Source organism: Bufo bufo, chromosome 5, assembly GCF_905171765.1.
Source record: "Bufo bufo chromosome 5, aBufBuf1.1, whole genome shotgun sequence".
Taxonomy (NCBI): domain Eukaryota; kingdom Metazoa; phylum Chordata; class Amphibia; order Anura; family Bufonidae; genus Bufo; species Bufo bufo.
The window spans coordinates 427,850,985-427,866,114 of record NC_053393.1 but is presented as its reverse complement, the minus strand read 5'-3'; the positions used below and the strand labels follow the sequence as shown (position 1 = coordinate 427,866,114).

At 40.0% G+C, this 15,130-nt stretch overlaps 1 protein-coding gene across 3 annotated transcripts in view; it reads right to left on the bottom strand.

Annotated features, from left to right (window-relative positions):
* Positions 1-15,130, bottom strand: part of ANO10 (anoctamin 10) — a 285,873-nt gene that overhangs the window by 67,662 nt on the left and 203,081 nt on the right. Inside the window, exon 13 of one of the 3 annotated variants that reach the window (XM_040433433.1) lies at positions 7,125-7,162. The exons of the other annotated variants lie outside the window; for them this stretch is intronic. Within the exon in view, the coding sequence (XP_040289367.1) occupies positions 7,125-7,162 (38 nt within the window). The remainder of the gene's footprint in view (positions 1-7,124; positions 7,163-15,130) is intronic. 3 annotated transcript variants of the gene reach the window in all.

The following is a 15,130-nucleotide window of genomic DNA, read 5'->3' as shown; positions in this document are numbered from 1 at the left end:
AGAATGGCCCCCGATTGAGGGATAAGCTACCAGCTAATGTAAGCTGACCAGAAGGACTGTCACTACAGTGATGAGTAGCACACAATAACCAAGAAAAAGAAACAAATACAGAAAATAACATGCACAAAAATGAAGTAAATCATGAATTAGCAACTTCTATAAACTGATACTGATACTGATTAGAAAATGTTATAGAGTAGATGTTTAAACGAAAAACGACATGTCGATTTACACCTTTGTCGTTCAAACGCGTTTCGCCCATGCTATCACTGGGCTCATCAGGGGACACATTTGGCTTAATACCTGACCAGGACCAGATCAAAACTTAGATCTATATCATTTTCTAATCAGGATCGGTTTATACACAGATACAGCCGGTGAGGATTTATTACAACAAAAGGCTAGCTAATTCAGTGGAAACTGATTTCTACAATAAAGAGTAACAATAGTGACACTTTAAAGGGAACCCGCCATCAATATTTTACATTTTAATTTTCATGTATGATTGTCTAGTGTTTTGCAAATAAGCTTTATAACTCCATTTCCTCCTAATTTGATCTAACATATTAAAACAAATGCTTTAAATATTTCCCATGTTCTATGCAAATTATCATTTCTTACTTTGCCAGCATGAGAGGAGTCATTAATAATTTGCATACTGGCGGGAAATGTTTTTATTTTTGCAATTTACAACTAAATGAATATACTTGAAGTAAACTGCAGAACAATAAATTAACTCAAATATGTAAGAGCATTGTGGAGAAATGAAGACATTTATTTGTATACAAATGAGCCAGCACCAAGAGGCAGGCTTATGCGGTTTGAGCTCCGCTCCAGCGACGCCCCTGGTGCACATGCCGTGTTTGCGAACCAGTGAGCAAGAACTCAGCGCTAGATGAGAAGTCTAGTGCTGTCAATCTAATGGGAGGGGGACATGTTTGAAGCACCAGGGGCGTCGGTGAAGCAGTGCTCCAACCACATAAGCCTGTCTCTTGGTGCTCCAATGGGTAATTTGCATACGAATCAGAGTCTTCATTTCTCCACAACGCAGGCACCTAGAAAGGAAAGAAACGTATCATTTTAATAGGGTTTTAATAGCCTTTTTAATTCAACATGTGTAAAAACCAAAAAAGCTTCCTATCAATAAATTCACAAATGTCTTGTCCCTTGGGTGCAATATTAAAACATGTAACTTTGTCAATGGGAATCAAACATTAGGACTATAAAAAGCGCATATGAACACAATGGGCAGGAGGATACCTAGCCATTTACATCTACTGTATTACATGTCTCTGGATTTCATGTTACCTAGCGCTGTGAAACTGAAAAAGTAAGAATGGGAACAAGAACAATACAGCTGGTTGAGGATGCAAAAAAAGAGCACAGAGCCACTTCAAATATCTTTATCCCAGCATGATTTCTTCAAACTTTTCCATATATTCTATGCCCTCTGTCTGAACCAGCCGTCTAACTGCAACCAAATATAGACGCACTGCAAAAGCATTCCCAGCGATCACACATCATCAAACAAGTGGTACAGGAGTGAAAGCATAAATTTACTGTTCATACATCAAAGGAAAAGCGTGTACATTAAAAGATCAATATATGAGAGAGGTGCATATATATCTAGCGCCCTACTCTCAGGCAAAGATAACACAGATTGTACAAGATTTTGATGTTATAGAAATGAAAATATGTCAGTTTGATATATAGACAGTATATTTAAATAGTGAACCTAGTGCAATTAAATATGGTTTTCAATGACACCTCTTCTTCCTGTTATTTTTTGATTGTGTCTTCAGGCTTTTAAATAGCGTGCTCAGGATTTCTATAATTCTATCCATCCACTTTGGTTTTAGTCCTTACTTACAGATTTCCCAAACAGAATTGTTGGGGTTTTCAACATAATAATTTGTCCAAAATGTAATTCTGGACATTTCTGCTTCATCTATTTGATTTCAACTTTGATGTCAACAGTTTTAAAGGAGAACCACACAGTTCATTTATCAAAAGTACAACCAATAAAATAAACAACCAATAAAATAAACCTGCCATTTTGGCATGAAATCCTATTGCTCAGTTTAGATATAAACATCTCTGTATTAGGCACTGTTAAAGGGGTTGTCCGGGTTCAGAGCTTAACCCGGACATACCCTTATTTTCACCCAGGCAGCCCCCCTGAGGCTAGCATCGGAGCATCTCATGCTCCGATGCGGTCCCTTGCCTTGCGGTAAATCACGCCGGGTAAGGGCTCTTTTGTTTTCAATAACATGCAGCCGGGCGGAAACTTCCGTCCAGCAGTGTGTTTTGTGACATCACCGGCTATGATGGGCGGGCTTTAGCGCTGCCCTTGCCGTTTTACTGGCTAGGGCAGCGCTAAATTCTGCCCATCAGTGCCAGTAACATCACCAGGGTTCTTGGCAACCCCATGGAGAGCCCCGGTACGTCACCGGATCTAAAAAAAATGCCTTTGTCTGCGCGATTTAGCGCAGGGCAAAGGAGAGCATCGGAGCATCAACTGCTCCGATGCTCATGTCAGGGGGGCTGCCTGGGTGAAAATGGAGGTATGTCCGGGTTCAGCTTTGAACCCGGACAACCCCTTTAACACTAGTTTTATGACTTCAACAGAAATCGTGCGAAAGATTCACCTTCCAACACATTAAAACATACACTAATGGACCCTACTGACTGTTGGAATTAAAGGGGTTGCTTTGGCAGTTTATATTGATGACCTATCCTCAGCATAGGTCATCAGTAGGGTTGAGCGAAGCGAGCTTCAAATCACTGATTCCGAAGTCGGCTTCTCTACAGACTGGTACCTCGGTAACAAAGCAGTCTTTGGATTCAATTTTTAGAATGGTTTTCAAGTTGAAAAATCGAAGTCCGAAGTTATTCACTGAAGTCTCACGGGACATTGGATATAACTAATTTCACCTCGGCAGAGCCCATATATTTGAAGGCTGTATAGAAACATAGAAACATAGAATGTGTCGGCAGATAAGAACCATTTGGCCCATCTAGTCTGCCCAATATACAGAATACTATGGATAGCCCCCGGCCCTATCTTATATGAAGGATGGCCTTATGCCTATCCCATGCATGCTTAAACCCCTTCACTGTATTTGCAGCTACCACTTCTGCAGGAAGGCTATTCCATGCATCCACTACTCTCTCAGTAAAGTAATACTTCCTGATATTACTTTTAAACCTTTGCCCCTCTAATTTAAAACTGTGTCCTCTTGTGGTAGTTTTTCTTCTTTTAAATATGCTCTCTTCCTTTACCGAGTTGATTCCCTTTATGTATTTAAAAGTTTCTATCATATCCCCTCTGTCTCTTCTTTCTTCCAAGCTATACATATTAAGGTCCTTTAACCTTTCCTGGTAAGTTTTATCCTGCAATCCATGTACTAGTTTAGTAGCTCTTCTCTGAACTCTCTCTAGAGTATCTATATCCTTCTGGAGATATGGCCTCCAGTACTGCGCACAATACTCCAAGTGAGGTCTCACCAGTGTTCTGTACAGCGGCATAAGCACTTCACTCTTTCTACTGCTTATACCTCTCCCTATACATCCAAGCATTCTGCTGGCATTTCGTGCTGCTCTATTACATTGTCTTCCCACCTTTAAGTCTTCTGAAATAATTACTCCTAAATCCCTTTCCTCAGATACTGAGGTCAGGACTGTGTCAAATATTCTATATTCTGCCCTTGGGTTTTTACGCCCCAGGTGCATTATCTTGCACTTATCCACAATAAATTTCAGTTGCCAGAGTTCTGACCATTCTTCTAGTTTTCCTAAATCCTTTTCCATTTGGCGTTTCCCTCCAGGAACATCAACCCTGTTACCTATCTTTGTGTCATCAGCAAAAAGACAAACCTTACCAGCGAGGCCTTTTGCAATATCACTTGAAGATATTAAACAAAATCGGTCCCAGTACAGATCCCTGTGGAACCCCACTGGTAACATGACCTTGTTTTGAATGTTCTCCATTGACTACCACCCTCTGTTGTCTGTCACTCAGCCACTGCCTAATACACTCAACAATATGGGAGTCCATGCTCAATGACTGCAGTTTATTGATAAGTCTTATATGTGGGACAGTGTCAAAAGCCTTACTAAAATCTAGATATGCGATGTCTACTGCACCTCCACCGTCTATTATTTTATTCACCCAGTCAAACAAATCTATAAGATTTGTTTGACATGATCTCCCTGAAGTAAACCCATGTTGTTTTTCATCTTGCAATCCATGGGATTTTAGATGTTCCACAATCCTATCCTTTAATAGGGTTTCCATTAATTTGCCTACTATTGATGTCAGACTCACTGGTCTATAGTTGCTCGATTCCTCCCTACTACCTTTCTTGTGAATGGGCACGACATTAGCCAATTTCCAATCTTCCGGGACGACTCCTGTTACTAATGATTGGTTAAATAAATCTGTTAACGGTTTTGCCAGCTCACCACTAAGCTCTTTTAATAATTTTGGGTGTATCTCATCAGGCCCCTGTGACTTATTTGTCTTCACCTTAGACAGCAAACTTAGAACATCTTCCTCTGTAAAGATACATGCATCAAACGATTTATTAGTCATTCTTTCTAGTGGAGGTCCTTCTCCTTTTTCTTTTGTAAAAACTGAACAGAAGTATTCATTAAGGCAGTCGGCTAGCCCTTTATTCTCTTCTACATACCTTCCGTCCTTTGTTTTTAATTTAGTTATTCCTTGTTTTAATTTCCTTTTTTCATTTATATATCTGAAGAATGTCTTATCCCCTTTTTTCATAGACTGAGCTAGTTTTTCTTCTGCCTGCGCTTTAGAAGTTCTTATAACTTGCTTGGCCTCTCTCTGCCTAATCTTGTAGATTTCCTTATCTTCATTGCTCTGGGTTTTTTTATAATTACAAAATGCTAGCTTTTTATTTTTAATGATTTGGGCCACTTCTGCTGAGTACCACAGTGGTCTCCTTTTTTTGTTTTTACTGACAAGTCTAATGCAATTTTCTGTTGCCTTCAATAATGCACCTTTTAAGTAGTCCCATTTCTCCTGGACTCCATGTAATCCGTTCCAGTCTGATAAGGACTCATTTATGACTAATTTCATTTTTGAAAAGTCTGTTTTTCTAAAATCTAAAACTTTTGTTTTTGTGTGGTGGGACTCTTTCACAGTTCTTATATTAAACCACACTGACTGGTGATCACTAGATCCCAAGGTTTCGCCTACATATGGAGATGGATCTCCGTATAGCATTCAAATGAAGCTTTGACTGAAGCGACTTGGGATCTATCATCCAAAGCTCGCTTCGCTTAACACTAGTCATCAGTATCTCAGTGGCGGGGGTCAGATACCTGGCACTGGTACTTATCATTACACTATGCCACCGCTGCAAGGGAGACTACTGGCAGTGTAAACACAAAGCAGTGTTCGCATGGAGCTCCGCCTTCTCTTCAAACAGCTGATCGGTGAGGGTGCCGTATATCGCCTGCACAACCCCTTTAAGCTGTATTTTTGACCACAAAGAAAAGCTCTGCAGACTGTTCTACTCTTGCCATCAGAAATTCTGGACAGCTTGATTGGAAATGTATAAGTTCAAACACAGATGTGAACAGAGCATTTATGGCTATGGACACTTGTTATTTTTAAATGTTAGTAGTTAGCTTTTGTAAAAAATGGTTGCACTACATTTAAGGATTCAATATCTATTATTTTATTCATTTTTAGACATCCTGATATTCAGGTGGCAACCTTCCTCCCAGTAATGCTTGCCGGATGTGTGTGTTCAGGATGCTGCTGTCTTCCCCTGCAAACTGTTGTCTACAGCCTGTGTTGGCTGCCTTTCTTGGATGCTTTCTCCCCTCTCCACATACATCTAATATGTACAACATTCTCTCCCTCCCTGCTGTTATTTATAACACTAGGAGAAGAAAGGGGAAAACAAAGAGATACAGAGCAGTGCTTTGTCTTTCAAATAAGACGAGAGGTCAGGTACAAATGGGGAGATCATCTGATCAACATAACTGCTGATCCCCTCACACAAACTCTGACTGCCCAAAACAATTGGTTTTCCTGGGATGGGGTATCGTTTTTTATGGACTTTTGGAATAGCATAGAAAGTTGCTGTCGTTGGTCTGGGGTTGAAGAGGACTTTATATTCTTCTTTTGTTATTAGGTTTCTTTCCTTTGCTGACATTAAAATGGTTTTCAGTTCCTTAGTGAATTTTTCCGTTGGATTTTCTATCAATGGTTTGTACGTACTTGTGTCTTGTAGTAGTGTCATTACCATCTCTTTATAGTCCATTTTGTCAAATAGTACGACATTACCACCCTTATCTGAGGGCTTGATCTCCAGTTCATTATTGTTCATGAATTCATACATGGCTGCCCTCTCTTGTTTTGTCAAATTATGTCCTATTTGATCTTTTTTTGTTTTTATTTTCTGAAGGTGCCTTGTCACTAAATCCACAAAGGATTATATATTAGCATAAGGGGCGAATTTTGATTGGGAGTTAATGTGCTGAAGGGGGCGACTAGTTTTTGATATTCTCTACTATGTTCTTTTTGTAGATCTTCAAGTATTTGTATTGCTCTCTCCTCTCTATATTCATTATGTAGTGCTAGTTTTCTAGCAAATAAATGTACATCTTTAATCCATTATTGAGTAAACAATATCAGTTTAGTTGCATTGTATCTCTTTATAATTGTGACTATAGGTGCATTTAGATGGGCCGATAAGAAGCAGATGGTTGGGAAGGAAGCTTTCTGCTCGTTCAGTGGGGTGAAGCGTTGCATTTACATACAGCGATCACCTCCACAGTATAAGGATGTGGGATCGCTATTGAGATCACTCATCCTCCTACAGCTGCACTGTTTCTGGGCAGCAGATCGCTGTTTAGACAGAACGATCTTCTGCCCAGAAACGATAATTTAGGTACCTGCACGAATGACAGTTTTCACCTGATGAAGGTTTATTGGAAGATCTGAGGCACTTTTACACTGGGAGATTGTCGGGAATGACGATAACCTGCCCGATTATCTGGGTGTCTAAATCCACCATTAGAAATCAATAAGACCGCATTTTATTAGTAATACATGTAGAAATCCAGGTAATTCCAAAGTATTCACTTACTTTTCTTGCCACTGTAGGGTGAAGGACTTACCCATACTCTGCACAAGCAAAATGGTAGAATTTTAATGAAGACTACTTAGAAAGTTTATATAGCGTTGACATATTCCACAGCACTTAGACACTGTCATCACTTACTGTCTCCAGTGGGGCTCATAATCTAGATTCCTTATTAGTATGCCTACGGTGTGTGAGACGAAACTGATGTACCCAGAGGAAACCCACGCAAACATGGGGAGAACATACAAACTCCATGCAGATGTTTCCCACAGCCGGATTTGATTCCAGAATACCAAAGCTGCAAGTCACCAGTGCTAACCACCGGACCACTGTGCTCAATTGTACATTTAAAAAGAAAATAGACAAAAAAAAAAAAAAATCAGTGCAAAGGTGTCCAAGGCCTTTTGGCAATCATCATAGCACACTATGTACATAGCCTATAAATGTAGAAACTATTTCTTCATAACCATATTGATAATCTGTATCTATGAATTGTCTGTGGCTCTCTATGTGAAGGACAAGCTTACCAGAGAGAAAGAAGTGAGAAACTACATTGTTAAAAAAAGAGCCTGGTCAGTGAATGAGGGTAACTAAAAAGTATGTACAGGTCACACCTTAGGGGAACCAAAGACCGTTCTGCCTCAACAGGACAGCAGTACAATAATTGGCAGGTAATAGCTTGGGGGAAGGGATGGCACTTACGGATTTTGCACTGAGGACCAATAATTTCAAGTTACGCTTTTCATACTTCTATGTCAAATAAAATAATGTTTAAGTAATCAGAGACGAAATGCACATGGCCAGCTCTGAGGAATGTCTCCCGCTTGTTACACAAATTGCACTAATAGTGCAGGAATACAGACATCACTACTCACAATATATGAGCCTGGATCTGGATGGATCATCAGTATCTGATCGGCGGGTGTCCCACACCTGGAACCCCCCACCCCCCGATCATATGCTGATGATCCAACCAGAGGATAGATCAGCAGAAAGAAAAACTGCAGAACCCTTTTAAGGAGCTGACATCCACTGACAACGAAATGGAGACTTTTTAGCTAATTAAAACCAGGTATTGATAGATACTCTTTTTATTTTCTGTTTGTACATTTTTTTTTTCTGTATCTGATTAGGTGAGCAGCGACTGTTAACAGCATTCAGAGATATGTTTTACAACAGCCACATGGACCTGGACAACAGATACTTGTAGACAGGAGATATTCACTGATTCCTATGGGAGAGTGTTGGGGCCATGTTCTCAGACCTGTGTAGAGGTCAATGTGCAGGAAGGGAGGGGAAGGTGAGCTGTGTCCATTACCTACTGTGAATGATGTGAGCCTGTGTTATCAATATATATGAATTACCTCTCATTGTAATTCTGCCTGTGATGATACTGAAATGGCAGCTGCTGATGTATTACGATGCTCAGGGGCCACAGAGAAAATTGCAAGTTTTCAATAATTTCTTTTAAATATAGATATTGACTGGGAAAAGTAAAATAACCTCACCAAAAAATATTAAAACTTGAAATAAAATAAAAATTGATCGTTTTCTGATGACACATTCCCTTAAAGGGGTTGTGTCACTTCAGCAAATAGCATTTATTAGGTAGAGAAAGTTAATACAAGGCACTTACTAATGTATTGTGTCCATATTGCTTCCATTGTTGGCTGGATTCATTTTTCTATCACATTATACATTGCTCGTTTCCATGGCTACAAACACCCTGCAATCCAGCAGCAGTGGTCGTGCTTGCATACTATAGAAAAAAGCACCAGCCTATGTGAGCTCCCCCGGTCCCGACCTCCAGAGAGGCTGACAATTTTTCCTATAGTGTGCAAGCACGGCCACCGGTGATGGATTGCAGGGTGGTCGTAACCATGGAAACAAGCAGTGTATAATGTGATAATGAATCCATCCAGCAAAGGAGACAATATGGATAATAACAATACATTAACAAGTGGCTTATATTAACTTTCTCTACATGCTAAATGCCACTTGCTGAAGTAACACAACCCTTTAAGCCTAAAGCTGTAATACATACGTAATATGCTGTCCTCTTGGGAATTTCAGGAAGACATGTGAATCAACTAAAATATCTCTCAGGTCACTTCTGAACAGCATCATGCATTCTAAAGTGATCAGTCATCGTGACCCTTTTCAGTCAACATTTTCCTTTTGCTTCACTTTTTTGGTTAGTCTAAGTTTAGTTTAGTTAGCGCTTTTAAAGTAGTGTTCATTTACCAAGATGATATTTTAATAGCAGATATGATGAGTGTCAAAACATTAAAAAGGATGTAATATTAGGGCAGCACAAGATCTACATAAAGCGTAATCTACAATACCTTATGAGACATTAGCTTTAAAGGGAACCTGTCACCTGGATTTTGGGTATAGAGCGGAGGACATGGGTTGCTAGATGGCCGCTAGCACATCCGCAATACCCAGTCCCCATAGCTCTGTGTGCTTTTATTGTGTAAAAAAAAACGATTTGATACATATGCAAATTACCCGAGATGAGTCCTGTCCCTGACACATCTCACGTACAGGACTCATCTCAGGTTAATTTGCATATGTATCAAATCGGTTTTTTTTACACAATAAAAGCACACAGAGCTATGGGAACAGGGTATTGCGGATGTGCCATCGGCCATCTAGCAACCCATGTCCTCAGCTCTATACCCAAAATCCTGGTGACAGGTTCCCTTTAATTACTGTGTGTGAAATAAACTGCTTAACACATTATCTGGACTCATGGTCCTAATGCTGCATTTACATGCACACAATTGTCAGGAAAGAATCGTTTCTTCCCAACAAGTGCCCTCTCATTAGTGGAGGTGAAGTGCCACCTTTAGATGCAGAGATCACCTTTATAGTATGAGGACGAGCGATAGCTACTACTACCGCTCCTCCTCATACAGCTGCATTCTATCTAGGCAGCAGAGTGCTGTTTAAACAACACCATCTGCTGCCCAGATAATTTAGGCGTCCACATGAATGATTGTTTAACACAATGAACAAGCGTTTTGCTCGTTCATCAGGTGATCTGCGCATCTTCTAAGTGTAGTAAGTGAAAGGTCTGTGACACAGAACTTATGTTCCCCAACTCACACTGCAGAGTTTTAGTGTATTCCTATGTGATGCGGTTTCAGCCTGTCTCCATTGTATCCTTCTTGTTACTGTTTACCCCTGTCAGCTCTTACACACAGGAGGCAGGGGGAAGCAATGTGCAGCTGCTCATCACAACATACACAGGAGATTCTGCACAAAGCAGACACAGTATCAGCAGGAGGCAGGGGAAAGCAGTGTGCAGCTGCTCATCACAACATACACATACACAGGAGATTCTGCACAAAGCAGACACAGATAGTATAAGCAGGAGGCAGGGGAAAGCAGTGTGCAGCTGCTCATCACAACATACACAGAAGATTCTGCACAAAGCAGACACAGATAGTATAAGCAGGGGAAGCTGTGTAAACCTGCTCATCACAACATACACAGGAGATTTCGCACAAAGCAGACACAGATAGTATAAGCAGGAGGCAGGGGAAAGCAGTGTGCAGCTGCTCATCACAACATACCGAGAAGATTCTGCACAAAGCAAACACAGATAGTATAAGCAGGGGAAGCAGTGTAAACCTTCTCATCACAACATACATAGGAGATTCCGCACAAAGCACACAAAAAAGTATAGACAGGAGGTAGTTAAGAACTATGTGAAGCTGCTTATCACAACATACACAGGATATTCTGCACTAAGCACACACACATGAAGCTTATATTACACCCACAGATAATTGTTCAGATCATTGCTAACTAGCAATGATCTGGCAGTGTAATACTGCCACCTGTTTCCCTAAGAACGAGCAAACGCTTGTTCATTAGCAATAGGAATCTTTCAGCAGGTTGAAAAATTATCGGTTGCTGGCGGCCAATCGTGCTGTGTAATCACGATCTGCTACAGGCAGACAGTGATTCAGTGTGGGGGGGGGGGCAGTGATGGCATTAGCGATTGCTCATCCCCATACTGAGAAGGAGATTGCTGCATGTAATAGCAGCGGTCTCCTCCACTAGTGAGCAGGCGATTGCTTGAAAGGAAAACTTACTTCCCGACAAACGCCTTTTGATCGGAGCGTCCAACATAAGCCTAGTGTGATTGAGGGGATTGTATAACTGCAGCAAGTCACTGTAAGGACCCACATTTTATATCACGGCACTTCTGCTCTCTTATATCTTAATCGGCACATCGATGGATATACAAAAAAAAAAGGAGGAGATCCGTGAGCCGGCAGGAAGGATTTAATAGATGATGGTACAATCGTTGTAGTTCACAGGAAGTCAGCCACACAAGAGAGAAAGAAAGTTCTAAACTGGTGGGGTAGATATCACATGACCCAGCTGCACATAACAAAATAATTTAAAAATATATCAATGTAATAGAGTTGAGAAGCAGCGATTTTCAGTTTTTGCATTTTCGTTTTCTGCTCCTGAAACATAGAAACATAGAATGTCTCGGCAGATAACAACCATTTGGCTCATCTAGTCTGCCCAATATATTGAATACTATGAATAGCCCTTGGCCCCATCTTATATGAAGGATGGCCTTATGCCTATCCCATGCATGCTTAAACCCCTTCACTGTATTTGCAGCTACCACTTCTGCAGGAAGGCTATTCCATGCATCCATTACTCTCTCAGTAAAGTAATACTTCCTGATATTACTTTTTAACCTTTGCCCCTCTAATTTAAAACTATGTCCTCTTGTAGCAGTTTATCTTCTTTACCTTGTTGATTCCCTTTATGTATTTAAAAGTTTCTATCATATCCCCTCTGTCTCGTCTTTCTTCCAAGCTATACATGTTAAGGTCCTTTAATCTTTCCTGGTAAGTTTTATCCTGCAATCCATGTACTAGTTTAGTAGCTCTTCTTTGAACTCTCTCCAAAGTATCAATATCCTTCTGGAGATATGGTTTCCAGTACTGCGCACAATACTCCAAATGAGGTCTCACTAGTGCTCTGTAGAGCGGCATGAGCACCTCCCTCTTTCTACTGGTAACGCCTTTCCCTATACACCCAAGCATTCTGCTAGCATTTCCTGCTGCTCCATGACATTGTCTGCCTACCTTTAAGTCTTCTGAAATAATGACCCCTGAATCCGTTTCCTCAGATACTGAGGTTAGGACTGTATCACTGATATTATATTCTGCTCTTGGGTTTTTACGCCCCAGGTGCATTATCTTGCACTTATCAACATTAAATTTTAGTTGCCAGATTTTTGATCATTCCTCTAGTTTTCCTAAATCCTTTTCCATTTGGTGTATCACACCAGGACCATCAACCCTGTTACAAATCTTTGTGTCATCAGCAAAAAGACACACCTTACCATTGAGGCCTTATGCAATTTCGCTGATATAGATATTAAACAATATGGGTCCCAGAACAGATCCCTGAGGTACCCCACTGGGAACAAGACCATGGTCTGAATATACTCCATTGACTACAGCCCTCTGTTGTCTGTCCCTTAGCCACTGCCTAATCCATTCAACAATATGGGAGTCCAAGCACAAAGACTGCAATTTATTCATAAGCCTTCTATGTGGGACAGTATCAAAAGCCTTACTAAAGTCTAGATAAGCGATGTCTACTGCACCTGCGTAATCTATTATTTTAGTCACCCAATCAAAAAAATCAATAAGATTAGTTTGACATGATCTCCCTGAAGTAATCCCATGCTGTTTTTAATCTTTCGATCCATGGGATTTTAGATGTTCCACAATCCTCTCCATAAGTATGGTTTCCATTAATTTCCCCACTATTGATGTCAGGCTTACTGGCCTATAGTTGCCCGATTCCTTCCTACTACCTTTCTTGTGAATGGGCACAACATTTGCTAATTTCCAATCTTCTGGGACGACTCCTGTTGCCAGTGATTGGTTAAATAAATCTGTTAATGGTTTTGCTAGTTCACCGTTAAGTTCTTTTAATAGCTTTGGAAGGTATCCCATCAGGACCCTGTGACTTATTTGTATTAATTTTAGACAGCTGACTTAGAACCTCTTCCTCTGTAAAGACACATGCATCAAAAGATTCATTAGTCTTCTTTCCTAACTGAGGTCCTTTTCCTTCATTTTCCTTTGTAAAAACTGAACAGATTTATTGAGGCAGTCAGCTAGTTCTTTATCTTCTTCCATATACCTTCCTTCTTTTGTTTTCAATTTGGTAATTCCTTGTTTTAGTTTCCTTTTTTCATTTATGTATCTGAAGAATGTCTTATCGAATTTTTTCACTGACTGAGCTAAATTTCTCTTCTGCCTGTGCTTTAGAAGCTCTTATAACTTGTTTGGCCTCTCTCTGCCTAATTTTATAAATTACTAAATGCTATCTTTTTGTTTTTAATGATTTTGGCCACTTCTGCTGAGTACCACAGTGGTCTCTTCCTTTTTTCGCTTTTACTGACAAGCCTAATGCAATTATCTGTTGCCTTCAATAGTGCAACTTTTAAGTAGTCCCATTTCTCCTGGACTCCATTGAAACTGTTCCAATCTGATAGGGACTCGTAAACCACTAATCTAATTTTAGAAAAGTCAGTTTTTCTAAAATCTAAAACTTTTGTTTTTGTGTGGTGTGACTCAGTCACTGTACTTATAGTAAACCACACTGACTGGTGATCACTAGATCCCAAGCTTTCCCCTACAGTAATATCAGATACCAAATTCCCATTTGTGAATACTAAATCTAAAATGGCCGCCTTCCGGGTTGGCTCCTCAACTACTTGCTGTAGAGATAATCCCAGTAGGGAATTTAGAACATCTGTACTCCTGGCAGAACTAGCTATTTTGGTTTTCCAGTTTACATCAGGAAGATTAAAGTCTCCCATAATGATAACTTCCCCTTTCAATGTAATTTTAGCTATTTCCTCGAATAGTAGATCATCTAATTCTTTGACTTGGCTAGGTGGTCTATATATCACACCTACACGAGTTACCTTATGATTCTCAAGCTGCAAGGTAACCCAAACTGACTCTAAATTGGTCTTGCTAACTTGTATAAAATTAGATTTTATGCTATCTTTCACATACAGGGCCACCCCTCCACCTTTCTTGCCTTCTCTGTCTTTCCTATATAGAGAGAGAACCCTGGTATTGTTATATCCCAGTCATTACTCCCATTGAATCATGTCTCAGTAACAGCCACTAAATCTATATTCTCAGATACCATTATAGACTCAAGTTCATTGATATTATTCCCTAAACTCTGAGCTTTTGTAGACAGGACTCTGAGCTTGTCATTTCTTAACCTATATGCTACTGGCATCTTCTGGCATTGTTCCGGGGGGCAGTCGGACTGCTGGATTATCACTCTTTTGCCCCCCTTTCCTAGTTTAAATGCTCCTTAGCAAATACTTTGAACTGTTCACTGAGGACATTCGTTCCCTTGAGAGAAAGATGCAAACCATCTTTCTTGTACAGTTCTTTTCCATTCCAACAAGAGCTAACATGAGACACAAAGCCAAACCCTTGGTTCAGACACCATTCACCAAGCCATACATTGAATTCCTTAATGTGCATCTTCCTGTCATGCTGAAGGTTATGCACAGGAAAAACTGCAGAGAATGAAACTGTTGATGCAACCTCCCGTATATCATTTCCAAGTGTGTGAAAAGCTTCCTTCACCTTTGATACCTTTTTAATTTTTCCTTCACATAGCCATATGAGGGCTTGTTTTTTGCAGGACAATTTGTACTTTCTAATGCCACTATTTAATATTGTATAGAATGTAGTGGGAAGCGGGATGAAATAAAAAAAAAAAAAAAAAAAAGCTATTCTGCCACAGTTTTACAGTAAAACTGACTTGTGCTCTTCATTCTCCATGTCATCATGAATCCGGTGATACCACATTTGTATGTTTTTTTTTACATTTTAATACTGACAAAGAAAACTTTTGAAAACATTATTTTTTTTCTTTTTACTGCCATATTTTGACCCCCATAACTTGTTTTTTTTATAGTT